We start from the raw sequence: 27,503 nt of genomic DNA on the forward strand, positions 1-27,503 counted from the left end.
TAAAAGTTGGTAAAAATCTTCTATTTCCTCTTCCTTGGCTCTGGTTGTTGGTGCATATATCTGAATGATAGTGGTATTCACTGGTCTTCCTTGTATGCGTATGGATATTATCCTGTCACTCACAATATTGTACTTCAAGATGGATCTAGCAATTGCTTTCTTAACTATGAAAGCAACTCCATTTTTCCTCACCTTTTCATCTCCAGAGTAATATATCATATGATCATCCGACTCAAAATGCCCCATGCCAGTCCATCTCATCTCCCCAATGCCTAGTATGTCAATATTTATGCGTTCCATTTCTTCCTTAACAATATCTAATTTTCCTACATTCACGGTTCTCACATTCCATGTCCCAATCATTAATGTCTGCTTACAACTGTTCCTCTTTCTTTGTATTTCCATACCTGAAAGCTCAGCCTCAGTTGCCCTTTCTGTTATCTACATGTAGATAAAAGATTTACTGTAAAAAAAAAAATTGACTGCCTTGGAAAGCCTATGGGACCGTTTTCTATCCTATAGGGTCGCTATCGAAATTGATTGGACAGCAGAGTTAATAAAGCCAAGGGTTATAACCAGGCCTTCAAACCAGTTCATTCTAGTTCAACTTCCTGACACATAAAAATCACTTGAGGAACTTGTTAAAATGTAGATTCTGGTTCCATAAATTCTCACACTGAGTTATCCTGGGTGCCTATGAGAGGAGAGGCAACCCTGACTATTCCTGCTTTTTCCTCCAGTTCTGTGTCCCTTAATCTGTCACAATGGCGGAGTATGCATAAAGCCGGACCGCTGTCTCTGTCCCTCGGACTTCGCGGGCAAGTTCTGCCAGCTGCACTCCACGGGTGCCCGGCCCCCTGCCCCAGCCATGCCAGGTCTCACCCGCTCCGTGTACACCATGCCACTGGCCAACCATCGAGATGATGAGCACGGTGAGGCGCGTGCAGCCAGAGCTCCCTCCCTTTGACCTTCTGCCCCGTGCCTTGCATATTCTCTGACTTCCTTTTTTGCCTTCCCCTGAGTACCAATCCCTAGCTCCTCTGCGCACCTATTCCTAGCCGCTGTCCCTAAGATCCTATGTATATATCCTTTTGCCTGGCTCCTGCCTCCTGACAGGCGTGGCGTCCATGGTTAGCGTCCACGTGGAGCACCCGCAGGAGGCGTCAGTGGTGGTGCACCAGGTGGAACGTGTGTCCGGGCCTTGGGCGGAGCCTGACCCCGAGGCCCTGGCGCGGGCGGAGGCGGCAGCGCGGGCGGAGGTGGCGGCGCCCTACACGGTGTTGGGACAGAGCGCGCCCCGCGAGGAAGGCTACTCCGATGGGTCGGGCTATGGTTACTGCTTTCGGGAGCTGCGCGGAGGCGAAGTGAGAGGCGGCCAGTGGGGCGGGGCCTGGGGCGTGCCAGTGCGCGGGGCGCGCGCTCACCCCATACTTGTCCACAGTGTGCGTCCCCACTGCCCGGCCTACGGACACAGGATGTTTGCTGTGGAGGAGCTGGCTTGGCCTGGGGGGTTCATGACTGTCAGCCTTGCTCAGAGCACCTGGGTAAGTAAGGAGCTTGTGGGAGCTGAGAGTCGTTAGAACCCCGCTGCTCCCCTGACCCTGTCCATATTTAAACCATATGCTTAGATTCTAGACACGCCCATTCCGTGGCGGTAAGGATTTCCAATTTAAACTTCTCCGTAACGTTCTGAGACGACCCACCCCCTACATCTGACTTTCTTCGCTCAGTTTTCAGTCCATCTTTGTGCTTTGGCTTCACCCACTGGTTTCTAGAATTTCCCAAGATGCTCTCTCAGATCTCTCACCTCCGGCTGGTCGTGGAACCGAATTACCACCAACACTTTTCAGTAGCTTCCTCCCCACCTCTGCCTTGCGCCCATACGTTCTCGATCCGGCCTTCATCCATTCCCAGGGGCTTTCTCCTCTCTCCACAGGGAACTCCGACCCCAGCAGGCCCTGTCCAACAGGCTTTGAAAGGGTTAATGGAACCTGTGAAGGTGAGATGGGAAGTGAACGTGTTAAGAGTGAGACAAGGGGGCAGGGCTTTGCTTTGAGGGCGGACTGTGTTTACTGACCTAAATGTCACCCCCACATCACTTCCAGATGTGGATGAGTGTGCGACAGGGGGGCGCTGCCAACACGGGGAGTGTGCAAACACACGCGGCGGGTACACGTGCGTGTGCCCCGACGGCTTCCTGCTCGACTCATCCCGCAGCAGCTGTATCTGTGAGCCAAATCAGATCCCTTACTCGCTGCAGTGCCCTCCATCCTCTCAGAGCTCCCATCCTACACCCTAGCCCTCTCAGATCCCCTTCAAAATGCTTCCACCCTCTTACGTCAGCCTCCCAAGACTTTTTTCAGATTCAGCTCAGAACCACTCAAAAGATTTTGGACTCACAGGTCCCTTTAGATGCACAGACCTTCTAAAGCTCTTCTCAGATACTAGTCTCCCCAACCCCCTTAAACCACCAAACCATCTTCAGACCCTCATATCTCTCTCATACCACCTCGGGGTCCCCATGCACTTCTCAGAACCTCCAAGCTCCTGTCAGGTCTCCCCCAGATCCTCTGGGATTTGTTCTTCACATCCATCAAAACCTCCTTGGGATCATTCCCTGCTTGTCACATCCCTCAACTCTGCCAGTTCCGGAGCCCTGTTCTTACCGCTTTCCTTTCTGCTTCCTGTTCCCCAGCTCAGCACGTGATCTCAGAGGCGAAGGGGCCTTGCTTCCGGGTGCTTCGCGATGGTGGTTGTTCGCTGCCCATCCTGCGCAATATCACTAAGCAGATCTGCTGCTGTAGCCGAGTGGGCAAGGCCTGGGGCCGAGGCTGCCAGCTTTGTCCGCCCTTCGGCTCAGGTGATCGCCTCTTGCCCTGCCTGACCCCAGAATCTACGATACTACGCATCCCTGCCTCCAGACCCTGGCGGCTTGCTGCTAGCAGTCGAGAAAAACAGTCATTCTCAAACAGAATATCTCCTCAGCCACTCCTCTATGATTGGCCCCAACCCCCCATACCCCACTTTCACCAATTCCAATATAGGCCCCGCCCCAGACAGGCTTCTCCCATACGGGCCATCTTAATTTCTTCCTAAACCCAAACCGCATAACGAAACTATTTCCTGACTTCCAACTTATAAAAAAGGTCACTGATAGCCCCCAAACCAGATTTCACTCTCAAACCAGCCCTCCAGCCCCAATCCCACGTCTTTCATTGTTCTCCCCAAAGAAGAGAAACACCCTTTGCCCCACTTAGCCTGTGAGACCTCCCCCCTTTTTTTTGGCCAGGGGCCCACCACATTCTCTACATCCCCCTGACACATTCTGGGGCCACTAGTCCAAGATGCCCCCCCCCATTCCCCTGTCTCTCTCCCTTTCTTGTTCCCAGAGGGTTTTCGAGAGATCTGCCCTGCTGGCCCCGGTTACCACTATTCGGCCTCTGATCTTCGCTACAACACCAGACCCCTGGGCCAGGAGCCACCCCGGGTATCTATCAGTCAGCCTCGACCCCCTCCCACCACTTCTAGGCCGCCTTCAGGTGAGCTGACTTCTCAGAGCAGATGTTGTTTCTCAGAGGCTATCCAAGCCTCCTAAGGAAAGAAGAGAGCAGCAGGGACATCTGAACCCAAATTCCCAGTCATAATAACCCCTTCTTCCCGTTCTGCCTACCCATGCCTAGAGCGTCGACCTGAACCCAGGCCTGAACCCAGACCTGAGCAGAGACCAGATCCCAGACCTGATCGCAGACCTGCAGAGCCCAGACCTGAGCACAGACCACCAGAGGCCGGACCTGATCGCAGACCGGAGCTCAGACCTGCACAGAGACCAGATCCCAGACCTGATCGCCGACCTGCAGAGCCCAGACCTGAGCTTCCCCTGCCCAGCATTCCTGCCTGGTCTGGTCCTGAGATCTCCGAATCAGGTGCCACAGAGGGATGGTCATTGAAGAGGATATGACTGGCAGGAACTGTTGAGGAGAAGGAATGGGGGAATAGGGAGGCTACACACAGGCAGACGGGTTAATGAATGGGTGGGAGGAGATAGATGTTTGATGGTTTGAGTGGTGATGAATGAGAAGTTGGAGTTGGACAGACCAGAGGTCAAGTCCTGCATCAACTCAAAATGGAAAAACTCAAACTCATTGATTGGAGTTGGACTCCACTCACAACTGACCCTCCAGGTGGTTTATGGAGGTTGTAAATAGTGAGGGAGGAGATTATGAATCGTCCTCGTAAACTGCCAGAGGCTTGGGTTAAGCAGCTCAGTGCCCTGCAGATCGTGTCACCAGACTGCATGGAAAAGACATTTCCCCTTTCTGAGTCTCATTCAACTTTTTTGTCAATTATGTTCATCTTTTAAACTTCTCTGCATCTCACTTTTCTCATCTGTAAAGTAGAATTCATTTTGAGGATGCATCGAGCTGTCTGAAGTGTCTGGGACAGACAATGTGCCTAGATAATTTTAGACACAAAGCGTCACAGCTAGAGGGTTGGAGTGGCATTGTGGGAGATTCAGGTAGAGCATCCCAGGAGGGTGTTCCTGACTGAGGGGGACAGCAGAGGTTAGGACTTGAGGTGGGGGGGGGATCGGTGGAGAAGCTGACCAGAGCTTGCAGGGAATAGCATGACCCCTGAGAGGCAGGTTAGGCTTGGGGAGAGAAGGTTGATGAAGGAAGGTCTTTCAGGCAGGGAATTTGAGAGATTGTTCTGGGATGAACGGGACAGAAGATTCAGAGATGAAGAACCCTGTATTGACTAACCCCCCTAGGTCGCTCCGTGTGTCAGCGTAATCCCCAGATCTGCGGTCCTGGACGCTGCATCCCTCGCTCCAGTGGCTACACTTGCGTGTGTGACTCAGGTTTCCGGCTCAACCCCCAGGGCACCCATTGCATCGGTGAGCCGGGTGGAGTGGGGGTGGACAGAGACGGGGCGGGGACTCTGCCTGGTCACCCTTTAACCAGCCCCCTGGGCGCGTGCCCGCAGACATAGACGAATGTCGCCGCGTACCCACGCCCTGCTCTCCTGGACGCTGCGAGAACGCCCCAGGGAGCTTCCGCTGCGTGTGCGGCCCGGGCTTCCGAGTCAGCCTGCGAGCCACCGAGTGCCTGGGTGAGAAGCCTGTTCCGTCATCCCTACTGCTTTCCCTAAAGACCCGCTTCCGCCGGGTCTTCTCCTCCCACCGTGCCTCTGCTGTCTAGTGACTCCAGCTACGTCCTCTCCCGCAGTCCCACTACTGACCTGCATCCAACCAGGATCCCGTCCCAGCTCCACCTCCCCGTTGGCCCCGCCCCCCCTTTGTCCGGGACTGGTCCCGGCCTCCCCCTGACTCAGCCCCTCACCTTACATCTGCTTCTGCCAATACCGTGCTCTCAACCCAATTCCACGCCTGCCACCCCAGTGCACTGTCTCAAAACGGTTCCTTCTGCAACTTTACTCTTGCCTTCCCTTTGCCCAGTCCCCAAATCAGCTCTTTCAGGCCTATCCTTCCATTCGTCCCCTCTCACTGGCCCCTATCTCTGCCCCCACCTGGCCAACCTGCAGCCATGTTCTGCCTTCCCGGGTCTTGGATTCCCCTGTCCCCCTGCCCCTGCCTGAGCCCAGACGTGGCCCTGCCCTGGCCTCCCTGGGGATTGTTGGCCGCTTGCCCGGTTTTGTGCTTGCAGACGTGGACGAGTGCCACCACGTGCCCACGCCGTGTGACCGCGGGCGCTGCGAGAATACCCCCGGCAGCTTCCTGTGCGTGTGCCCTGCTGGTTACCAAGCCGCGCCACACGGAGCCAGCTGCCAGGGTGAGAAATTGGAAGAGAGAGAGGAAGGGAACCTTGGAGAGAAAAGTGGAGAAACAAATGGTGGGGGCAGGAGGGACTGAGAATAGGGCCCAGGGAGGCTGACTGACCCAGAGGCCAAGTTTTGAGAGGCAGCAGAGTAGTCTGGTGGGGATTGTAGATGATGTTATGTGGATGAGCAGAGGCTGAGTCGCATCTATGGAGAAGCAGAGGAGTGGGGCGTGGAGGTGTCAAGTCCCAAGCAAGGGGAGGCCTCAGTGATGGGAACCAGAGGAGAGGTAGGCTGAGAATGGGGCAGGTAGTTTACTAGGGATTGGAAATGTAGAGGGGTGGAGAACAAGCGAGACTGCTAGACCAAAAGAGGCAGAGGGATGGCCAGCAGGAGGACAGAATGGTGGAGGATGGAGACGATGGAGATCAAGGAGGCAGGGTGGAGTTCTTGGGGGTCCTTAGAAGGACCATGACCTCCAGCCTTTATCTTGAGTAGATGTGGACGAGTGCACTCAAAACCCAGGCCTGTGTGGCCGTGGTGTCTGTGAGAACTTGCCTGGCTCTTTCCGCTGTGTTTGCCCGGCTGGCTTCCGGGGCTCAGAGTGTGAGGAAGATGTGGATGAGTGTACCCAGGAGCCACCCCCCTGTGGGCCAGGGCGCTGCGACAATACAGCTGGCTCTTATCACTGCGCCTGTCCTGCTGGCTTCCACTCTCAAGGGCCAGGGGCCCCCTGCCAAGGTGAGGGTGCCAAGTCCAACCCAGCTCTGCTAATGAAGTATGCTATGGGGACTGGAGTGAGGCGTTCCTGGGGGGGGGGGCGGGCAAGGAGGTTAATGATGGAGAACAGGGTTGCAGTGATGGCTACTGAGAAGGATGGGAAGGGGCTAGCCAGAGTCTTCTTTCTTGAAAATGTGCATGTTCTCCATGACTCTTCCTTTCCTGCAAGATGTACTTGTGGGAACCCAAAGAGACTCTGATGCTGGGAAGGTGGCCCAGGAGAGATAGTACCTTAGCCTCACCTGGCATGGGAGAGAAAAGAAGGGAGGGGCTTATTCTTCCAGGAAGAGGGAGCAGCTCAGGCCAAGTCCAGGAGGCTGGATCAAAACTAGGATGCTGGAGTAGGTGGTGATGGTAATGGGGATGGGTCCAGGCCCCATCCTCAGCCCCATCAGCTCCCTCTGCCTCAGACGTGGATGAGTGTGCCAGCAGCCCTCCGCCCTGCGCCTATGGCCGTTGTGAGAACACAGAAGGAAGCTTCCAGTGTGTCTGCCCCACGGGCTTCCAACCCAATGCAGCTGGCTCCCAGTGTGAGGGTGAGGCCAGGGAGGAAGAGAGGGAGGCAAGGGGTGGGGGTGATGGGCCACTCCCTCAATGTCACCTTCTCTCCTGCCTCACAGACGTCAATGAATGTGAGAATCACTTGGCGTGTCCTGGACAGGAGTGTGTGAACTCGCCAGGGTCCTTCCAGTGTAGGGCCTGTCCTGTTGGTCACCAGCTACACCGTGGCCAATGCATCGGTGAGACCTGACCCCAGACTATGGACATGACCTTGGACCTATGTCATTATGCCCCTGATTTGGACCACAATCCTGACTTGGCCCTTGATCCCCTGACACTAAATGTGACTCTTGCCTCTGTGATCCATGGGCCCTGAAAGTAACATTTAACCCTGACTGTGATCTCTGCATACTCCTGACCATGACTTTCAGGGCAGTTATAATACTCCTGGCCCTGAATGTGACTTGTCACCTCAGACTGTGGCATTTGACCTTGACATAGCCTTTGACCATAATCTTGCCCACACCACAATCCCCTCTTTAATCCCTGATTGTGTCTCTTTTATGGTCCCTATTTCTTCTCAGAGAGCCATCCCAGGTACGTGATGGGGTTTATGACCTCTGGCCCTTGACTCAAGGCACAATTTCAGACCCTGATTGTAACCTTGATGCTAAAATGGGTCCACTTATCCTGGTCTATAATGCCTGAGCCCTTAACCTAACTAAGGACAACATGTTTTCTCTTAGCTAAATGTTCAGTGATTCAAATCTACTGGCTACTCTGAGGGAAAAGATTTGTATTTTTTCCCATAACGATTTACAGTTTTGGGAATCTAAAGAATGGTTACTATGACCAACAGTGGGTTTTTAGCCTAAGTAATTTCTGACCCATTTCTCAATTTGGAAGGAATCGTTACGCAGTGGTTAAAGTATTTGTCTGCCAATCAAAAGGTTGGCAGGTTGCTTCCATTAGGATTACTCTGCCCTAAAGAGTATTCCTGTGAATGGGATCAATTTGATAGCAGTGGAATGATTGTGTTTGTTACTATCCAGGGTTCCCTCTTATATTTTAATGATCTTGGCTCAAGGAGTTCCAGAAACCTAGGCCCACAGGACTCCATTCAGAATCCCAAGAACTGGAAAACCTGGGATTTGCCACGTTTTCACTCTTGTCGCCATACCAAGACACTACCCAGACCCCTTAGCCCCAAAGGGAACCATCCAGCATATTCCCAAATCAGCCCACTTCTGGAGCTTGCTCTTCTACAGATGTGGACGAGTGCAGTTCTGGCGCCCCCTGCGGCCCTCACGGTCACTGCACTAACACTGAAGGATCCTTCCACTGCAGCTGCGCTCCAGGCTACCGGGCCCCCTCTGGTCGGCGCGGGCCCTGTGCAGGTGGGTCGAGTGGGGCTAATCGGAGAATCTGTAGGCCTGGTCTGCACCAAGCCTGTTAGAAACATGAAACTGATCCTAGAGATCAATGAGTGGAGCTTGGAAAGCGATCATTTGGGCTGTCGCTTATGGAAGGGGTTTCGGCTTTGCAGGACTTGTCCACTGACCCTCAGCCCTGTCCTTTGTATGCCCTAGATGTGAACGAGTGTTTGGAAGGAGACTTTTGTTTCCCCCACGGCGAGTGCCTTAACACTGATGGCTCTTTTGCTTGTACCTGTGCTCCCGGATATAGGCCTGGACCCCGCGGAGCCTCCTGTGTGGGTGCGTACTAGGGCTGAGCTTGGACTAGGAAGGGGCGGGCTCATCCTAGGAAAAAGACAAGAAGAGAAAAACTGAATGAGGAGTCTGAATTTTTGTCTATTGTGTGTGTTTCTAGGTGTGTGTATGTGTATATACAGATATATACAGTTTAGTAAGCTATGGGGGCGGGGCTTGTGTGAGCCTTGAGATTTCAATCAGGCAGTGGAAAAACAGCTCTCAGGGCTGTGAGCCTCCTGGGGGCGGAGCTTCTCGGGGGCGGAGTCGGGGGTGGGTGAGCTGGATGATAAGCAGATGAGGAGGCGGGGCCTCGGCTCCAAGGGTCTCACTGTCGGCAGATGTGGACGAGTGCAGCGAAGAAGACCTTTGCCAGAGCGGCATCTGCACCAACACTGACGGCTCTTTCGAATGTGTCTGTCCTGCGGGCCACCGAGCCAGTCCTGACCTCGCTTCCTGCCTCGGTGAGAGGCCCCGGCCCGACCAGATCCCAGTGCCTCGCCAACTCCCTCTTGCCTCTCACCTGTCTCCACCTCTGCTGGTATCTCTCTTCTCATTTCCTGCTTCCCCCGCCTCTCTTTGCCACTCAGATCTCTCCTTCTCAGCCTCCTTCCTCCCTCTTCTCCACGGTCTGACTCTCCCACCTCCCTTCTCTTGCCTCCGCCCTTAGATGTGGACGAATGCCGGGAGAGGGGCCCAGCCCTGTGCGGGGCCCAGCGCTGCGAGAACTCCCCGGGTTCCTACCGCTGTGTCCGCGACTGCGACCCCGGCTACCACGCGGGCCTCGAGGGCACTTGCGACGGTGAGAATACCACGGGGTCTGTCTCAGTGCGTCACAGAACCCCACAGAACTGGCTTCTCATCTTAACTCCATTGAGTTTTTGGGCTTTTTGGTGTGGGGGTGCACACTTCGCTTCCAGAAGCAGGCAATTAGACTCCTTCTGACAGTAAGATTTCTTGGGCTCCACTCTTTCCAGTCTTCTCTCTTCTTACGTTAAATTTGGAGCAGATTCCCTCCTCACCCCTCTCACCACTTCCTCCTCTCCTAGTTATACCCTAGATACCCTAGGCCCATTCTTTTCTCAATGAAAAATCCCAGGGGTTCCTCCAAGCTCACTGACCTCTGCCCCTTAAATTCCTCCCTTCCATGTTCCATTCATCTCCGCGCCCTTTCTCCAGCTTTTACCTCTCCTGGGCCCCAGGCCCTTCCCTCATCCTCTTCCCTTTCTTTCTATGACACTTCCCCTCCAGCTCCAGGCTTCACCAGGGTTCTCATACTGGACCAGAGTGATCTAAGATGTTTGGGAATCTTGTGTGGGTCCGAATGTTTTTGTGGAACAAATGAGACAAACCGCTGTGGACTGCCTTTGGCTCTCTGCTTGCCTGGCTCAGAAAAACTTCATTTCATGGGCTCTCATCCATTAACTCCACAGGAATTCATTAAGCATCTGCTGTGGGACTTGGGGCACAACAGGCAGTGGGTCAAGTACTGGTCTAGTTTTCACTGAGCTGACTTTCTAGAGGTGGGGGCAGACAATAAATCAATCAGTAAACTCGAGATTTATCCAATAGAGAATTGTAGGATAGCTGCTGTGTTAGGCACTGTTCTAGTCCCTGGGAATACAACAGGAACCAGACAGGGAAACAAACAAACAAAACTCCAAACAAAACAACTCTCCCTTTAAGGAATTTGCATTCTAGCGCATGCAGCAATGGACAAACCAGTAAAAATATTAATATTGTTGTAATGTTTCAGTGAGTCAGAGCCGACTTATAACTGCTCCTTTAATGGGTTTTCATTGACAGTAAATTGCACAAGAAAAGATTTCTCATTTTTCTCTCATGGAACAGCTAGCTGATAGACTTAAAGGGGTGCCTTTGGATTGGCACTGCAACTCTTCATCATTAAGCCACCAGAGCTCCCTGAATAGAATATATATAATGTCAAGTTGGTGCATAAATTTGAATGATAGTGGTATTAACAGGTCTTCCTTGTATGTGTATGGATATTATCTTGTAACTCACAATATTGTATTTCAAGATGGACCTAGAGATGGCCTTTTTAACCATGAAAGCGACCTCATTTTTTTCCTCTCCTTTTCATCTCCAGCGTAGTAGATTATATGATCATCTGATTCAAAATGTCCCACATGGAGGACATTTCCATCTCATCTCATTAATACCGAATATGTCAATATTTATGCATTCCATTAATTAATTTTTAAACAATGTCCAATTTTCCTATATTCATGCTTCTCACATTCCATATTCTAATCATTAGTTTCTGCTTATAATGCTCTTCCTTTGAGTTTCCAAATTTGAGGGCTCAGCCTCAATTGCCATATCTGTTATTTTACTCTGAGTGTGTTCTATTGTACATAGGGTTTTCAAAGGCCTGATATATTTTGGAAGTGGATAGCCAATCCTTCTTCCTTCTTGTTGTTGTTGTTGTTATGTGCTGTCGCTTGCGACTCATAGCGACCCTATGTACAACATCCCTAAATTCTGCTCTGTCCTGTGCCAATCGCACTTTCTCTGACACTCCCAGTCACTGAATCAATCCACCTTATAGAGGGCCTTCCTCTCCTGCGCTGTCCCTCCACCCTCCCAAGCATGATGTCCTTCTCCAAGGACCGGTCTCTCCTCACAACATGTCCAAAGTATGTTAGATGGAGCCTCAGAATCCTTGTCTCCAAGGAGCCACCCGGTTTAACCCTTTCCAGGACGAATCTGTTTGTTTTCCTAGCAGTCCATGGTATTCTCAGTACTCTTCTCCAGCACCACAGCTCAAAGGCATCAATTCTCCTTCTATCCTCCTTGGTCATTGTCCAACTCTCTGATGCATAACAAGTGATTGTGAAGACCATGGCCTGTATCAAACGCACCTTAGTCTCCAGAGAGACACTATTGCTCTTCAGTACCTTGGAGAGGTCCCTGACAGCAGACTTTCCCATGGCAATGCGCCTTTTAATTTCCTGGCTATGGGTGCCAAGAGTGTTGACTGTGGAGCCAAGCAAACTAAAGCTGTGAACAATCTCAATCTCCTCACCATCCATCCTGATACTGCCAATTTAATTTGTCCAGTGGTGAGAATCTTTGTCTTCTTGACATTGAGCCTCAATCCATATTGGAGACTGCAGTCCTTGACCCTCTGCAGCAGGTGCTTCAGGTCCTCCTCAGTTTCAGCAAGCAGGGTTGTGTCATCTGCATAACGCAGATTGTTGATAGATCGTCCACCAATCTTGACCCCACATTTCTCCTCATAGAGCCCAGCCTCCCGGATAATCTGTTCTGCATACAGGTTGAAAAGGTATGGAGATGGGATGCATCCTTGGCATACTCTCTTCCCAATTTTGAATCATGCAGTGTTCCCTTGTCTGTCTTAATTTAGATGTGTAGTTTTAGACTAGTATCCGACAGACAAGCATTTTACTGATGACGCTTTCCGTACTGAAATAACCAACATGTTAGTTGTCCCCCCACCCTCTACCCAAGTATGTGTGACAAGTACCTTCCCTTTTCCTCCTATATCAGCACTCCTTGCACTCCTGCCTACCAGGTCTAGCACTTCCCTTAGGCCACAAGTCACTTCTGTGATATCTTGCACCACACACTTCTACTGGTCTCTCATGCAGTTGCGTGTCTTGTATTTAGGAGGATGTAAGTCCAAATCCGATGTGCCAGCTTCAGGGAAAGATTTTTGCCTGAGGCAGTACTGGGAAAATCTTGCTCCAGATCTTCAGCTGCATGACTGTCATTTTGTACTTAGTGTCTCTGCTCTTCCTTTTGCACCACAGTGCCATCATAGTGAGATAATTTCCAAGGTGAGTGTAGGTCTCCTCTAAGTCTGGTATGCTACTGTTGTTTATTTGGATAGGTGGAGAAGAGATTGAGGTTGTTAACAATTACAGCTTGCTCGGCTCCACAATTAACACTCTTAGCATAAGCAGTCAGGAATCAAAAGATGAATTGTGTCGGGAAAATTCGCTGTCAGGAACCTCTCCAGAGTTCTGAAAGCAGTGATGTCAGTCTAGAGACTAGATACATCTGGTCCAGGCCATGGTCTTTGCAATTACTTGCTATGTATCAAAAGGCTGGACAATGACTAAGGATGACAGAAGAAGAATAGAAGCCTTCGAGTTGTGGTGCCGAAGATGAGTCTTGAACATACCACCAAGAAAAATAAGTCTGTCTTAGAGAGGGTGAAATCAAGTTTCTCCTTGGAGGCTAGGATTTTGAAGCTCCATCTCACATACTTTGGGTATGTGTCCAGGAGTGACCAATCCTTGGAGAAGGACATCATGCTCAGTAGGATGGAGTGATGGTGCAGAAAAGGAAGAAAACTCTAGATGAGATAGATTGATACAGTAACTGGGGCAATGGGAGTTTTGTGTGTCACAATCAGTGAGACTGGCTCAGGACAGGGCAGGCTTCAGAGCTGCTATACATAGGGTTGCTATGGATCGCAGGTGACTCAATGGCACCTAAGCAGTGTCAAGTTTAGTGAATTCTGATGGCCTGGTGGTAAGGAGCTGAACTGGCAGCGCAAAAGCATGTGGTTCAAATCCACCAGCTACTCTGCAGGGGAAAGATGTGCAGTATCCTCTTGTGTGATTTATCGCCTCTGAAAACCCACTGGAGGCTTGGCTGTGAATTAGTTCCAACTCAATGGTGCGTAATAACAATGTCAAGTTAAGAAGCTCTGGTAAGAGTTCAAATCCATGGGCTGCTGTGTGGGAGAAAGATGGGTCATTTCCTCCCATAAAGATTTACAGCCTCCAAAATTCAGTAGAGGATTGCTGTGAGTTGGGATTCATTTAATGACAGTGAGTTTGGTTTGAAATGTCAAGGTGAAGAAAACGTAGGTAAGTGGACAGGAATGACAGGGCATTTGGGGTGTGATGCTAGGGCACCCTGATCACGATATATTGGTGAAGTGAGGGGTGGAGCTTAGAGAGGGTGTTCCTGGCATAGGAAGCATCAAATGCCTTGAAGCAAAACCAGTTTTGGGCTGTTCAAGAGACGCTGATAAGGCCTTATTATTTTCAGCACTCATTAATCCTTTAGAAGTTCAGACTTGTGGGACATCAAAGATTTCCACTGCATGAGAACAAGAAGTAGGATTGGAGACTTGTGTAAATTTAGGCCTGTGACCTTGTTTTCCTGACTCTCTTGCAGATGTGGACGAGTGTCAGGAATATGGCCCCACTATCTGTGGAGCCCAGCGCTGTGAAAATACCCCTGGCTCCTACCGCTGCACACCGGCCTGTGACCCCGGATATCAGCCCACACCAGGCGGTGGATGTCAGGGTGGGTGTCCAGCACTGCTGGGTGAGATGTGGTGGGACAGAGAGGGCTCTGCATCCATGTGACTTCCTGGTGATTACAGATGTGGACGAGTGTCGGAACCGATCCTTCTGCGGGGCCCACGCCATGTGTCAGAACCTGCCGGGCTCCTTCCAGTGCCTCTGTGACCAGGGCTACGAGGGGGCGCGGGATGGGCGCCACTGCGTGGGTACGGGGCTCCAGGGAGTGGGTGGTGTTTGGGTGGTCGGGCTCTGCTCTTGTCCATAGGACTTTATAGTTGTGGAATTTAGACCTTTAAGATCATCTCATCAGTTAGGATTATCTAGTTGCAAGCGAACGAAGCTCTATTTATACACATTTAAACACCTTCTCAAAAAAACCCTAAATAAATTCCTATTTTTATTGTTAGGAAGTTGAGCTATTAACCCAAAGGCTCTACCTCTCTGGCAGTTCAAATACACTATGGGCTCTGAAGGAGAAAGATCAACAGTCTCCTCTCGTATTATTTTATACATTCTCAGAAACCCAGTGGAATGTCAGCTATGAGTCGATTCTGACTCAACTGGCAAAGGGTTCAAGGGTTTCTTTTTAAAAAATTGTATCTTAAATGTCTATAAATGTGCTTTTTTAAAAAATCACAACATTTTTATGAAGAAAACAAAACATACAGCAAAGTGAATTTTAGGATGAACGCCTGTGCTTGTCCACCCATGCATGGCCTCGCTTCTGTCATCACCATGTTGCTTTGGGTGGTGTGCTGCCTACCCACTGGCACACAGTTTGAATCCACCAGTTGTTCCATAGGAGAAAGATGGGCAATCTCCTGTGCAGTTGACTGAAGACCCACCAGAGGGTCACCTATGAGTCAATTCTGCCTTGGCAGTATATAACATGCTTGATTCAAGGAGCCCCGTGCATGCAATGGTTAAGTGCTCCAGTGCTAATGAAAATGTTGGTGATTCAAATCCACCCATAGCTGTCCAGCAGAAATGACCTGGTGATCTGCTTGCATAAAGTCTGTAGCCTAGGAAACCCTATGGGGCAGTTCTATTCTGTCTTATAGGGTCAATATGAGTCAGCATTGACAAGTCAACACACAAGTCATTAACTATACTTAATATGTGTTTAGGTAGCTCTGTACTTTATGGCAAGGAATCACGTTACCAACCGCAAGGCACATGGTTCAAATCCACCAGTTGCTCTGGGGGAGAAAGATGGGCAGTCTCCTCCAGTACAATTTACTTCCTCTGAAAATCCACTGGAGGGTCAGCTATTAGTCGGTTCTAGCTTGACAGTACACAACAACAATACGTGTTTATAAATATTTTCATGTGTGAATCTTAGATGTGCTTGCATTTATCAAAATTTAGCAAGCACAACAGATGATATTAATTTTTTTTATTATGGTGAGAAAAGTTCGTATTTACAATTAGCCAGCTGGACTCAGCTTAGATGATCACAATTTGGTTGGCAACATCCAAAGCACCATAGTCAGCAGTAAGTTGAACACAGGCCTTCTTCCCTCCATCAGGCCGAATCAGAGTGTTGACCTTGGCCACGTCAGTGCCACAGAGCTTCTTTACAGCTTGTTTGATTTGGTGCTTGCTGACCTCAACATCCACAGTAAACACAAGTGTGTGTTATCTTCTCTCTTCTTCATGGCTGACTCAGTGGTCAGGAGAAACTTGATGAGGCATAGTGGCATTGTTTCTCCTGGGGACACTCTTCCAGGGGTATTTGGGCTGTCTTTGGCATCTCAGCGTCTTAGGCCACCAGAAGGTAGGTGATGTGCAGATCGGGAAGGACAGGGGCTTCCTTCTTCACTTTTGGTAACATCTTTTATAGAAAGGCCAGGTTATATGCTTTACAGAAAAGATTTAAAACTGCAAAGTCTGAGCTTCAGGCATAGCTGGATCCAGGATTTTAACCAAGGTGGCTGCTGTCTCCATCCCTCAACTCTGCTTTCCTCTATAGGGTTTATTTTCAGGCAGACCCTTTTCGTGACAGTGATGGTCCTAGAACCTCTGAGTTAACATCCTCATCTTGGCAAACCTAGGGTTCTAGAACCTGTTGCTGTTGTGCTAATTCTAACGTAAAGTCAAGAATGGGATAGAACAACCACAGCGGTTTTTCAAGGCTGTACTATACATCTTTATTCAAGCAGATGGCCACATCTTTCTACTGCAGACTGGTGTGTTTCAACTGCCAAGCTTCGGCTGCCAAACGTTTAATCATTGCATCATCAGGACTCCATCAGCTAACGAGGAAGTCTCTTTTTCAATATTTATAGCAAAAGTCCCAGCTTTTGATTGGCCCAGTTTTCTCTGAACTGGAGAAATGCAGCAATCTGACTGGCTGTGCCCAACGCTTGTGCCCACCCCTATACCTGTGTGGGTTGAAAGTGGGAACAGCTGGGTGTCTCAAGGGAAACTCAGGGTGTATGCCAGAGAAAAGGGAAGGGAATGTGGCTTTTAAGAATACCCATTATATTTGAAAGCTTAGATTCCCATATCTTCGGAACCACAGATGTTTAGAAGCATTGATTCAATCCTTTTCCCTGTTGCCTCTGTTCACAGATGTGAATGAGTGTGAAACACTACAAGGCGTGTGTGGTGCTGCCCTGTGTGAGAATGTGGAAGGCTCCTTCCTCTGTGTCTGCCCCAACAGCCCTGAGGAGTTTGACCCCATGACTGGACGCTGTGTTCTTCCACCTCGAAGTGCTGTTGGTGAGACTGATGTCACTGTCTATTTAAGTGATGGCTGGTGGCACAGTGGGTAATCGGATCAGGTTGCTTACTGAAAAGTCAGAAGTTGAAGTCCACTAGGCGATCAACTAGAAACAGAAGGCCATTCTCTTCCTGTAAAGTTTCAGAGCCAGATCTGACTTAATGGCAGTGGGTTTGGTTTTTGTTTAATTGTTGACTGACCCTACAGGAAAACAGTGTGGCTTAATGATCCCTGTTGGAGAACAACCACCATTTAAATGTCATTTTCAACAAATCAAACTTTAGAACACAGGGTCTAGAACTTGAACTAGATCCTGGCCCTGCCTATATTATATTTTTCCATTTAGCAAATGTTCACTGTGTGGACAGAGTACTGACTGTGTAGTGTGGTGGGAAGAAGCACGAGCAGACAGCAGCTGCCCAATATAATCAGGGCTGGGAAGGCGGTAGCACAGGCCAGAGGGAACAAAGCTGTAAGAGGGAAGATCTATGAGTTCAGGAAATTCAGAAATGTGCTTGTTACAGCCTGAGAGGAGGATTTTGGAGGACTTCCTTTAGGACAGGATGTCTGAGCCCAAGCAGGGATATGAATAGAAGTTAAGTAGGCAAATGAATGAGGGAGGGCATTTTGGACCGAAGACGCAGCAAGAGCAAAGGTCTGCAAGGTAGGTTTGGTACCTAATGTGTTTGAGGAATTCAAAGAAGTTCAGTGTCACTTGATTTTGAGAGTAAGGGAAGGAGTGGGGAGAGATGAAACTGGAGAAACTAGCAGGGATTAGCCAGTTCTCACCTGCCTGGAGCTCTGGCTTTGCCTGAGGGCATCTTGCCTCCATAGAAGGCTCTTAAGCGGGAGAGGACTGTGATATGATTTTAAAACTTCCCTATGACTGCTGTGTGAAGATGGACACTAGGTGTGAAGGTAACACTAGGCGCTGAGAGCCCAAAGAGGAGGCGGAGGCACACAGCAGCAAGAAATAGGGCTGGGCTAAGGCTGGGGCTGAGGGGGAGGGAGTAGAGGGTGTGTAGGAGAAAGAATCAAGAGGTGAACAGAGGTTCAGGCTGAAGCCTGGGTTTTGGGGTGAAAAGTCTGAGGCTAGACTGGGACAATTGGAAGAACCAGGGAACCACGCAGAGAAGCATCCAGGAGGCAAAGGATTCCCCCGTCCTGGAACTGCAGCTGCAATGATGGATGAGAGTGAGGTGGAGAGGCAAAAGCTCAGGAAAGTGAGAGTGGGATAGTGACAGGTAGGTGACAGATGTAGGGTCCTGAGTCGGTTCTGCCACTGATGACTTGCTGGCTTCAAGCCGGAGGTTTCCTGTATATAACATGTGGGGGTGGGGTGGGGAGTGGTTATCCCACAATGGGCTAAGGTCTTCATTCTCCCCAGGCTTGATCTCGGGCTCACATCCCCAGACACCCTCCAGCCCAGATCTGCCGGCCAGGCAGTCTCCACCACATCCTCACCGAAGGCCCAGTGCACCTCGGCAGGGTTCTGTGGGCAGCGGGCGCAGGGAGTGCTACTTTGATACAGCGGCTCCCGATGCCTGTGACAACATCCTGGCGTGGAATGTGACATGGCAGGAATGCTGCTGTACTGTGGGCGAAGGCTGGGGCAGTGGCTGTCGCATCCAGCAGTGCCCAAGCACTGAGACAGGTGGGTTTGAGTGGGCAGGCGCTTGGAGTAGTAAGGCCTGTGAAGGTTCACTTCTTTGCTTATTAATGCATTCAAACGGGATGTGCGATACATCTATATACATACATACACATCTCTATCTATATATCACAGCTGTCCATGATATAAAATGTGACCATAGTAATAGCAGGGAGCTCTGGTGGCATAGTCTATAGGGAGTTGCACGAACTCAAAGGCTGCCTGTCTCTGGCAATGTGAATCCACCAGCAACTCTCACAGGAGAAAGATGGGTCACCAGAGCTCCCTACTACTGTACTGGTCAACTGGTGCCTGCCTTTTTATTTTTTTTTTTTAATGCCCTAAGCACATGCTTACCTGTGCTCAGTGGATAGTTCATCCCTATATAGGAATGGTTTTGCTAGATATGAGGGCAGGGAGGGGGTGTGGCAGTGGGGAGGGATGTGTGCGTATGTGGGGCACATTTGGAAATGAGGCTGGCTTGGGGCTGAGGTGGGCATACACAGGGACCAGTCTGAGAGTGGACCCAGGACAAGGTTAATTCTGAGAAAGGTGATATGGGCTGGTTCAGGTTCTGACACGAGTGTCCAAGCCCACCTTTGTCTCTATGTGCAGCTGAGTACCAGTCGTTGTGCCCTCATGGCCGGGGTTACCTGGCTCCCAGTGGAGACCCAAGCCTCCGGAGAGGTGAGCCCAAACTTCACTTTTCACTTTTCCTCAGCTCCCAGTCCCAGCTGGGGCGCCCTGTGCCTCATCCCACCTCTGTCTCTCATTCTGTTTCTATCTAGATGTTCACCCCCTCTCCATCTGTCTCTCTTTCCTGCCTACTCAAGTCCCACCTTTCCCACTCCTCCACATCTGCCCTATAAAAGATTCTGTTCATCCCATCTCTTGAGGTCTCCTATCACTTTTCCCACAGATGTGGATGAGTGCCATCTTTTCCAAGATCAAGTGTGCAAGAGCGGTGTGTGTGTGAACACGGCGCCGGGCTACTCATGCTACTGCAGTAACGGCTACTACTACCACGCCCAGCGGCTGGAATGTGTTGGTAGGATCCAGCCCCTGGCTTTCCAGTCCCTCTAGCCAGCGTTTCTACCAACCAGCCTGGGGAAGCCCTTCCTGGAGTCTAGACAATAGGAGAGGGATATAGGAAAGAGGTTGTTGAGGGGGCCGCCTCTTAACTGCTCCCCGCCTGCCTCCCTAGACAATGATGAGTGCGCTGACGAGGAGCCGGCCTGTGAGGGCGGCCGCTGTGTCAACACCGTGGGCTCTTACCACTGCACGTGCGAGCCGCCGCTCGTCCTTGACCGCTCGCGACGCCGCTGCGTCTCCAATGAGAGTCAGAGCCTAGGTAACCACGCCCACCCATCCGGCCCCGCCCTCATCCCGCCCAGGCAGTCCGCGCAGCCGCTCACTCGCTTGGTTCAGCACGGGCTGCACCCTCACAACGGCCACGCCCCACTCACCCAAGGACACGCCCCCAGGACACTCCCGCCCCCTCGGGTACTGGCTGAGTTCTGAGTCCTCTTTGTTAGGACCAACTGTTTTCAATCCAGCACCTTGTCAAAGACTGCAACTGCGTCCAAGGGCTTTTGATGTCAGATCACAGCTAATGAGATGCACGTGGCGCTGGGTAGAGGGCCGGTTTGGGCCCCCCTCTCCCTGCCCTGATCCATGTTCTCTCTGCCCCTAGAGGACAATTTGGGCGTATGCTGGCAGGAAGTGGGGGCTGACCTCGTGTGCAGTCGCCCACGGTTGGACCGCCAGGCCACCTACACGGAGTGCTGTTGCCTCTACGGCGAGGCCTGGGGCATGGACTGTGCTCTCTGTCCTGCCCAGGAATCAGGTACGGCCACCGCTGTATGTACACACGGGCATTGTCCCCTGGGTTTCAACTCCAGGTCCTCAGTAGTGGCTTCTTGGTCCCTCAGACCTCCATGTCCAAGCCAGTCCCTAAACCTTGGTCTTTTAAAGATAATGGCTTAAAGATCCCCACATCTCCTCCATGAGAAACCCCAAGGCCTGCTCAGCAGACCTGCAATTCCTGACTTCTAAAACCCCAAAACATAGCCCAAGAGGTCCTCTCCTCTGATTCTGGACTTTTAGCAACCCAAATAGTCACAGCCCCGTAGACCACAAGCCTCCAAGTCCCAGCCCAGTGGACACCCACATCTTAGGTGCTCAAAATCCAGCCCATAGCCCAGGATCCTCAAGGCTTGGCCCTTAGAACCTCTGAGTTTGAGCCCCAGTCTGAAGACTAAGTCTTTAGGTTCTTAGCCTGGCTCTCCTGAGGCCCTTAAACCCCAGCACTGTGGGATCCCAGGTCCAGCCTTCAGCGCCTCAATCCAGGCTCTAGAAACTCTGAACCCGGCCTTCCTTGAGCCCTGGTCCCTGCCTTCCAAGTCCCTCACATGTCCAGCTTTAGTTGGATGCCATTTTCTGGCCCCTGCTCTGAGCTGTCCTTCCCAGAGTGGAAACATGAATAGTGGATGCTGTGACGAGGGGGGCTGATTGTGTGCCTGGCTTCCGCTCACAGATGACTTTGAGGCTCTGTGCAACGTGCTGCGCCCTCCTGCATATGGACCCTCGCGGCCCGGTGGCTTCGGACTCCCCTACGAGTATGGCCCAGACCTAGGCCTGCCTTACCAGGGCCTTCCCTATGGCCCCGAGTTGTACCCACCACCTGCGCTACCCTACGACCCCTACCCTCTTTCCCCTGGGCCCTTCGCCCGCCGCGAGGCTCCATACGGCGCGCCACCCTTCGACATGCCAGACTTTGAGGACGACGGTGGACCCTATGGCGAATCTGAGGGTCCTGCACCACCCGGCCCGAGCACTAGTTGGCGATATCGGCCTCGCGATACCCGGGGCTCCTTCCGAGAGCTGGAGGAGTTGCCCGAAGGTGGAGGTTATACAGGTGAGCAGGGTGGGCTGAGTGATGGAGACTGAGAGGAGGAGGGAGAAGGAGAGACCAACACCTTCAGTGCGAGATATGGGACAGAGAGACGGACAACAGGGGAAGAGAGAGAGCAATGGAGAGCCAGTGCTCAGAGAGAAATGAGGATGGACTTAGGACGCTGGAGAGCTAGGTAGGGAATGAGTTGGGGAAAGAGACCAAGAGGAAACGGAGACAGGCAAAGAGAGTGATGGGAAGACCTGGAGACAAGGAGAAAGATTGAGGTGGGAGACCAAGAAAAAGGGGTGAATGAGCTGTCAGAGACTGCTAAGATCGAGGGAGATGGGGAGCGAGATGGGAACGTCAGTGAGATAACCCCGCATGTTCCCACAGCCCTGGAGCAGGATGCTCAGTTTAGAATGGGGTATCAAGGGAGCCCCACCATGGGTAGATAAGGGGTGAGAAGGCCCTTCCTTATTCACAGGCGCGCTGACTGGGCCCTATGAGGGTCTGGAGGCAGAGGAGTGCGGGATCCTGGACGGCTGCGCGCATGGCCGCTGTGTGCGCGTTCCCGAGGGCTTCACCTGTGACTGCTTCGATGGCTACCGCCTGGACATGACCCGCATGGCCTGTGTCGGTGAGCATGTGTACAGAGAGGCTGGACCAGAAATAGTTGAGCTGGGATGGGGCTGCTCAGGGACTTCCAGAAATGGGCTGCAGGAGAACGGGGTTTGACTGAATGACTAAGTCATTCAGGGTGCCAGAAGAGAGGACTTGACCAAGAGCTGCTGGGCCCTATCTCTCTCTCTCTCTCTCATACACTCTCTCTCTCTCTCTCTCTCTCTCTCTCACACACACACACACACACACACACACACACAGCAGTAAGAAGTTGCAAATCTTTGTTGGAGGAAAGAGATTTTCCCATAGGAGGGCTACTGGATTCAAAGCTCTGAGCTTTTGGTTACCAGCTTAACATGTAAAGCATTATGCCATTCAACACAAGGGCTTCTTTAAAACAGGATGTTGTAACGTATGATCAGTGGGGCTCTGACTTAAAGTGAAGCTATATGTACAACAACACAAAACACTGCCCAATCCTGTGCCATCCTTGAAATCTCTGCTATGCTCAAGCCTATTGTTGTAGCCACTGTGTAATCCTCACTGAGGATCTTCCTCTTTTTTTATTGAACCTCTGCTTTCCAAGCATGCTGTTCTTCACCAGAGACCCGCCTCTCCTGATAACATGCCCGAAGTTTCCTTACCTACGAAGAGCGTTCTGGCTTTCTGCCCTTGTTTGTTCTTTTGGTAGTCTGGTATATTCAGTGCTCTTTGCCAAAATCATAACTCAATGGCATCAATTCTTCTTTGGCCTTCCTTATTCACTGTCCAAATTTTGCATGCATGTGAGGCAATTGAAAATACCATGGCTTGAGTCAAGTGCACCCTTGTTCTTAAAGTGACATTTTTGCTCTTTAGTATTTTAATGATGTCCTTGGCAGTAGATTTGCTCAATGTAATAGGCAATTTAAGTTCTTGACTGCTGCTTCCATGAGCATCCAAGTAAAATGAAATCTTTGACAATGTCAGCCTTTTCTCTGTTCATCATGATGTTGTTTATTAGTTCAGTTGCAAGAATTTGTGTTTTCTTTGAAGTTTAACAAGTTAGAAGGATAAAGTCCTGCAAATAAGATTACCAAGGATCCCAGAGCGTTCCTGGGCAATTTATTTGACCTTTTTAGAGAGTCTCAGGCTTCCTGTCTATGAAATGGGAATATTAACGATACTTACTTATTTTAGATAGCAATAAAGCAGAGTGATTTACAGTTGAGGGCTTTGAGAAAGTAAGAGGCCTAAGGCTCAGCCCAGCAACTTGCTAACTCTGTAACTCTGGATTGTTCACTGTCCCTTGTTTAATTTTTTTCGTTTGAAAACTCTTCAGAGAGTTGTGGTGAACATTGTTAATACTGATTTCAGAAAATACTGGGCTCTGTATATAACGAGGCTCAGAAAGCAGAGTTGAATTCCACAAAGTCTCCACGGTCAAGAAGTTCCCCACAGTCAAGAAATGACTGAGCCAGGTATTGAAATAAGACAGGGAATGGGCATCCTGAGTCCTGGAGAGCTGGCCTACGGTGTGACGTTGGGTCAGGGTCTTTCCTGATTTGGTCCTTGGTTTGTGCTCCCCTAAAGTGAAAAATTCATCATGGATGATATTCTTGATATCCTCTAACAGCTCATCTGCACTTTGTTCATTGGTGTCCAAGGCCACCAACCTGTTCTTGAGATGATTTTTAAATTCAGGTGGGATAGACTCAAGGTCATATTTTGGTTCTTATGGATTTGATTTTATTTTCTTTAGCTTCAGTTTGAACTTGCCTATGAGTAGTTGATAATCTGTTCCACAATCAGCACCTTGCCTAGTTATCACAGCTGTTATTGAGCTTCTACAATGATTCTTTCCACAGATGTAATCAATCTGATTCCTGTGTAGACTGTCAGGTGAGGTCCATGTGTACAGCAGCTGTTTGTGTTTCTTATAAAAGGTATTTGCAATGAATAAATCATTGAAGGTACAAAATTCTATCATTCTACCTCCAGCTTCATTTCTGTCACAAGACCATATTTTCCAGTTACTGATCCTTTTTCCTTGTTCCCAACTTTTGCATTTCAGTTACTCATAATAATTAATGCATCTTGTTTGCACATTCAATTTATTTCTGACTGCAAAAGTTGATAGAAATCTTCTATTTCATTACAAAGACAGAGGAAGAAAAGACTGAGATGGATGTCAGAAGAGACAAATATTGCATTAGAACACTAAGAAGCCAACACAAAGGGAAGTGAAGGAGCTGAAGAGAAGATTTCAAAGGGCAGCTTGGCAAGACAAAGTATTACAGCAAAATATCCAAAGAGCTGGAGCTAGAGAAGCAAAAGGGATGAACTTGCTTAGCATTGCTTAAGCTGAAGGAACTGAAGAACAAATTCAAACCTCGAGTTACAATACTTAAAGATGTTATAGGCAGAATACTGAATGATCCAGGATGTATCAAAAGAAGATGGAAAGAGTACATAGAGTCAATGAACCAAAAAGAATTGGCTGACAAAGACAAATTTCATGAAACAGCATATGATCAAGAGGAAATGGTGATAAAGGAGGAATTTCAAACTGTTCTGAAGGAATTGGCAAAAATTAAGGCCCCAGAAATTGATGGAATACCAACTGACACCTTTTAATTGTGCTTACCAGTTTGTGTCAAGAAATCTGGAGAACAACTACCTGGCCAACTGACTGAAGAGATCCATATTTATTCTCATTCCCCTCAAAAAAGGTGATACAACAGAGTGTAGAAATTATCAAATATCACTAATTTCACATGTGAGCAAAATCTTGCTGAAGATTATCCAAAAATGACTGGAACAGTAAATTGACAGAAAACTACCAAAGTACAGGCTGGGTTTAGAAGAGGTAATGGCACTAGAGACATCACTGCCAATGTTAGATGGATTTTGGCTGAAAGCAGAGAAGAATGTCTATGTTTCATTGACTACACAAAGGCATTTGTGTGGATCACAACAAATTGTGGCTAACATTGAGAAGAATGGGAATCCCAGAGCACCTGACTGTGTTCGTGCAAAACCTATACTTGGACCAGGAGGAAGTCGTCAGAACAGAGTAAGGAAACACTGCAAGGTTCCAAATCAGGAAAGGAGTTTGTCAATAATGTAACCTGTCTCCAAACCTTTTCAATAAATATGCAGAACAAACAGATCATTCCAGAGGCTGGTCTTTATGAGGAAGAATGTGACATCAGAATTGGAGGAAGACTTGTCAACAACTTGCCTTATGCAGATGACACAACCTGCTTGCTGAAACCAAGCAGGACCAGAAGCATCTTCTGCAGAAAGTCAAGGGCTAGTCTTCGATATGGATTGAAGCTCAACATCAAAAAGACAAAGATTCTCACTACTGGCTCAATTGGCAGCATCATGATATAGGAAGAAGAGATTGAGATTGTCAGTAATTTCAGCTTGCTCAGGTCCACGATCAACACCCTTGGAACCAGCAGCCAGGAAATCAAAAGGCAAATTGGGTTAGGAAAGTCTGCAGTCAGGGACCTCTCCAGAGTGCTGACGTGCAATGATGTCAGTCTAGAGACTAATGTGTGCCTGATCCAGGCCATGGTCTTTGCAGTTACTCACTATGCATCAGAGAGCTGGACAATGAATAAAGATGACAGATGTCATCAGTGGAGTTGTGGTGTGGGAGAAGAGTCTTGAACATACTTTGGACTGCCAAGAGAACAAACAGGTCTGTTCGGGACAGAGTGAAACCATCTTGCTCTCTGGAGGCAGGGATTTTGAGGCTCATCTCACATACTTTGGGCATGTTGCCAGGAGGGACTGGTCTTTGGAGACCGACATCATGCTTGGAAGGGTAGAGGGACAATGCAGGAGAGGAAGACCCCGGATGAGATGGATTAATACAGTGACTGGGGTAATAAGGGCAGGTGTATCGGAGACAGGGATATTGAACTCAGGCTAGGACAGAGTTCAGAGCTGTTGTGTGACTTGACTGAACATAACAAAATGGCATAGAGAACTCTTGTGGCCAAGTGAGTATGGAGTTTTGCTGCCTACTTAAAGGCAGTGAGTTAAAATCTACCTGGATTTTAACCTGATTCCTTTCCTAGAGAAAAAGATGGGCAGTCTCCTGTTTTGCATACTGTCTCTGAAAACCAACTTGGAGGGTCAGCCTTGATGACATATTCACAGATTAATCAGGAGGATAATGTTGGTATATGTTGCTGACTATACAGTAAGCATTTATTGTTGCTGATATTATCATCTTCATTGTCATTATTTTCCTAACAAAAACCTAACTAGATTCCTAACTAGTAACCCATTTTACAAAACATGAAGCTAAACCACAGAGAAGGTAAGTCATCTGCCCAGGTTACACAGCCAGCGGTTAGCAGAGGCCAGCAGGAGGTTCAGCATCTAGACTCCCACATCTCAGGTGCCTAAGGGTACAAAGAGGTGTCCTTTCAGGTCCCCAGCCCTAGTCAGCGCCCCTTGTGCCCTCTTCCAGACATCAATGAATGTGATGAGGCGGAGGAGGCTGCCCCGCTCTGCGTCAACGCCCGCTGCATCAACACCGACGGCTCCTTCCGCTGCCTCTGCCGGCCAGGATTCACACCCTCGCCCCAGCCTCACCACTGCGCCCCCGCCCGGCCCCGGGCCTGAATCCCAGCCCGGGCCTGAAGCACTCGCCCCGCGCCTGCGTGCGCAAGTGTCTGCCGAGCTCTCACCCGCCTGCTTGCGCGCATGCGCAGGTTCACTAGCTCCTACCAGAAAGGTTGACAGAGGGATGAATGAGGGTCGCCCCTCACTGCTCCCGGCAGCTCTCTGCCCCTTATATCGACGCTGCTGGCCCAATCCCAGCCCACGATCCCCTTCACATACACCCTACTTTTTATAAAAACTTCAATTAAAGAACACTTATTTTGTATGCTTTGCCTCTGTTGGTCCATCTGTGGGTTTCCTCATCTGATTCTTTAAGCCATAAAACTTTGAGCCCCATTCCCATTCATATGACAGCTCTGTCTCTTAATCTATGTGTCTCTGTGGCTTGGTCTCTAGTGAGGCCTTTCTTTGTGTATCTTTTTCTCTTGCCACTTTTTAATATCTCTTATTGAATAAGAGATTTTTGCCTCTGTGTTTTAATATTACTGGCTCCACCCAATACATCTTCCTCTTTTTGTGGGGACTAGGTAGTCTAATGGGTAGGGAGTTGCATTGCCAGCCCAAAGGTGGGTAGTTCGAACCCACTATCTATGGGAGAAAAATTGGCAGTCTCCTCTGCAATTTATAGCCTTTAAAAACCCACTGGTAGCAAGTTCTGGTGGCGTAGTGGCAAGAAGGTGTACTGCAATCCCAGAGGTGCACTGTTCAAATCCACCAGATGCTCTGCTGGAGAAGGAGGAATAATCTCCTCCTGTACCAGTCAGATCTGATTTGACAGTACACACAACACACACACACACAAAATAATAATAATAATACCCAACAAAAAACCCTACTGGAGAATCAGCTATGAATCACTACCAACTCTACAGCATTCTGAGGGTCATAAGACCCTCAGTTCCCCAGGAAG

The 27,503-nt window shown here is 49.7% G+C and overlaps 1 protein-coding gene across 2 annotated transcripts in view; it reads left to right on the forward strand.

Annotated features, from left to right (window-relative positions):
- The window catches only part of LTBP4 (latent transforming growth factor beta binding protein 4), a 36,631-nt gene extending 10,038 nt beyond the window's left edge, over positions 1–26,593 (forward strand). For both annotated transcript variants that reach the window (XM_006900900.1, XM_006900901.1), the window contains 30 exons: positions 741–932; positions 1,117–1,364; positions 1,442–1,544; positions 1,937–1,999; positions 2,106–2,228; positions 2,696–2,860; positions 3,390–3,539; positions 3,681–3,740; positions 3,864–3,923; positions 4,769–4,894; positions 4,984–5,109; positions 5,664–5,789; positions 6,274–6,516; positions 6,966–7,091; positions 7,176–7,295; positions 8,325–8,453; positions 8,646–8,771; positions 9,107–9,229; positions 9,436–9,567; positions 13,944–14,075; positions 14,155–14,280; positions 16,649–16,798; positions 18,187–18,453; positions 19,066–19,137; positions 19,370–19,498; positions 19,655–19,801; positions 20,144–20,296; positions 20,987–21,367; positions 21,831–21,983; positions 26,439–26,593. In XM_006900900.1, coding sequence (XP_006900962.1) covers positions 741–932; positions 1,117–1,364; positions 1,442–1,544; positions 1,937–1,999; positions 2,106–2,228; positions 2,696–2,860; positions 3,390–3,539; positions 3,681–3,740; positions 3,864–3,923; positions 4,769–4,894; positions 4,984–5,109; positions 5,664–5,789; positions 6,274–6,516; positions 6,966–7,091; positions 7,176–7,295; positions 8,325–8,453; positions 8,646–8,771; positions 9,107–9,229; positions 9,436–9,567; positions 13,944–14,075; positions 14,155–14,280; positions 16,649–16,798; positions 18,187–18,453; positions 19,066–19,137; positions 19,370–19,498; positions 19,655–19,801; positions 20,144–20,296; positions 20,987–21,367; positions 21,831–21,983; positions 26,439–26,593 — 4,406 coding nt within the window. The remainder of the gene's footprint in view (positions 1–740; positions 933–1,116; positions 1,365–1,441; positions 1,545–1,936; positions 2,000–2,105; positions 2,229–2,695; positions 2,861–3,389; positions 3,540–3,680; positions 3,741–3,863; positions 3,924–4,768; positions 4,895–4,983; positions 5,110–5,663; positions 5,790–6,273; positions 6,517–6,965; positions 7,092–7,175; positions 7,296–8,324; positions 8,454–8,645; positions 8,772–9,106; positions 9,230–9,435; positions 9,568–13,943; positions 14,076–14,154; positions 14,281–16,648; positions 16,799–18,186; positions 18,454–19,065; positions 19,138–19,369; positions 19,499–19,654; positions 19,802–20,143; positions 20,297–20,986; positions 21,368–21,830; positions 21,984–26,438) is intronic.
- Positions 26,594–27,503: the final 910 nt, after the last annotated feature.

The sequence above is a fragment of the Elephantulus edwardii genome, unplaced genomic scaffold, assembly GCF_000299155.1.
Source record: "Elephantulus edwardii isolate Elephantulus edwardi_28Jun2011 unplaced genomic scaffold, EleEdw1.0 scaffold00302, whole genome shotgun sequence".
Taxonomy (NCBI): domain Eukaryota; kingdom Metazoa; phylum Chordata; class Mammalia; order Macroscelidea; family Macroscelididae; genus Elephantulus; species Elephantulus edwardii.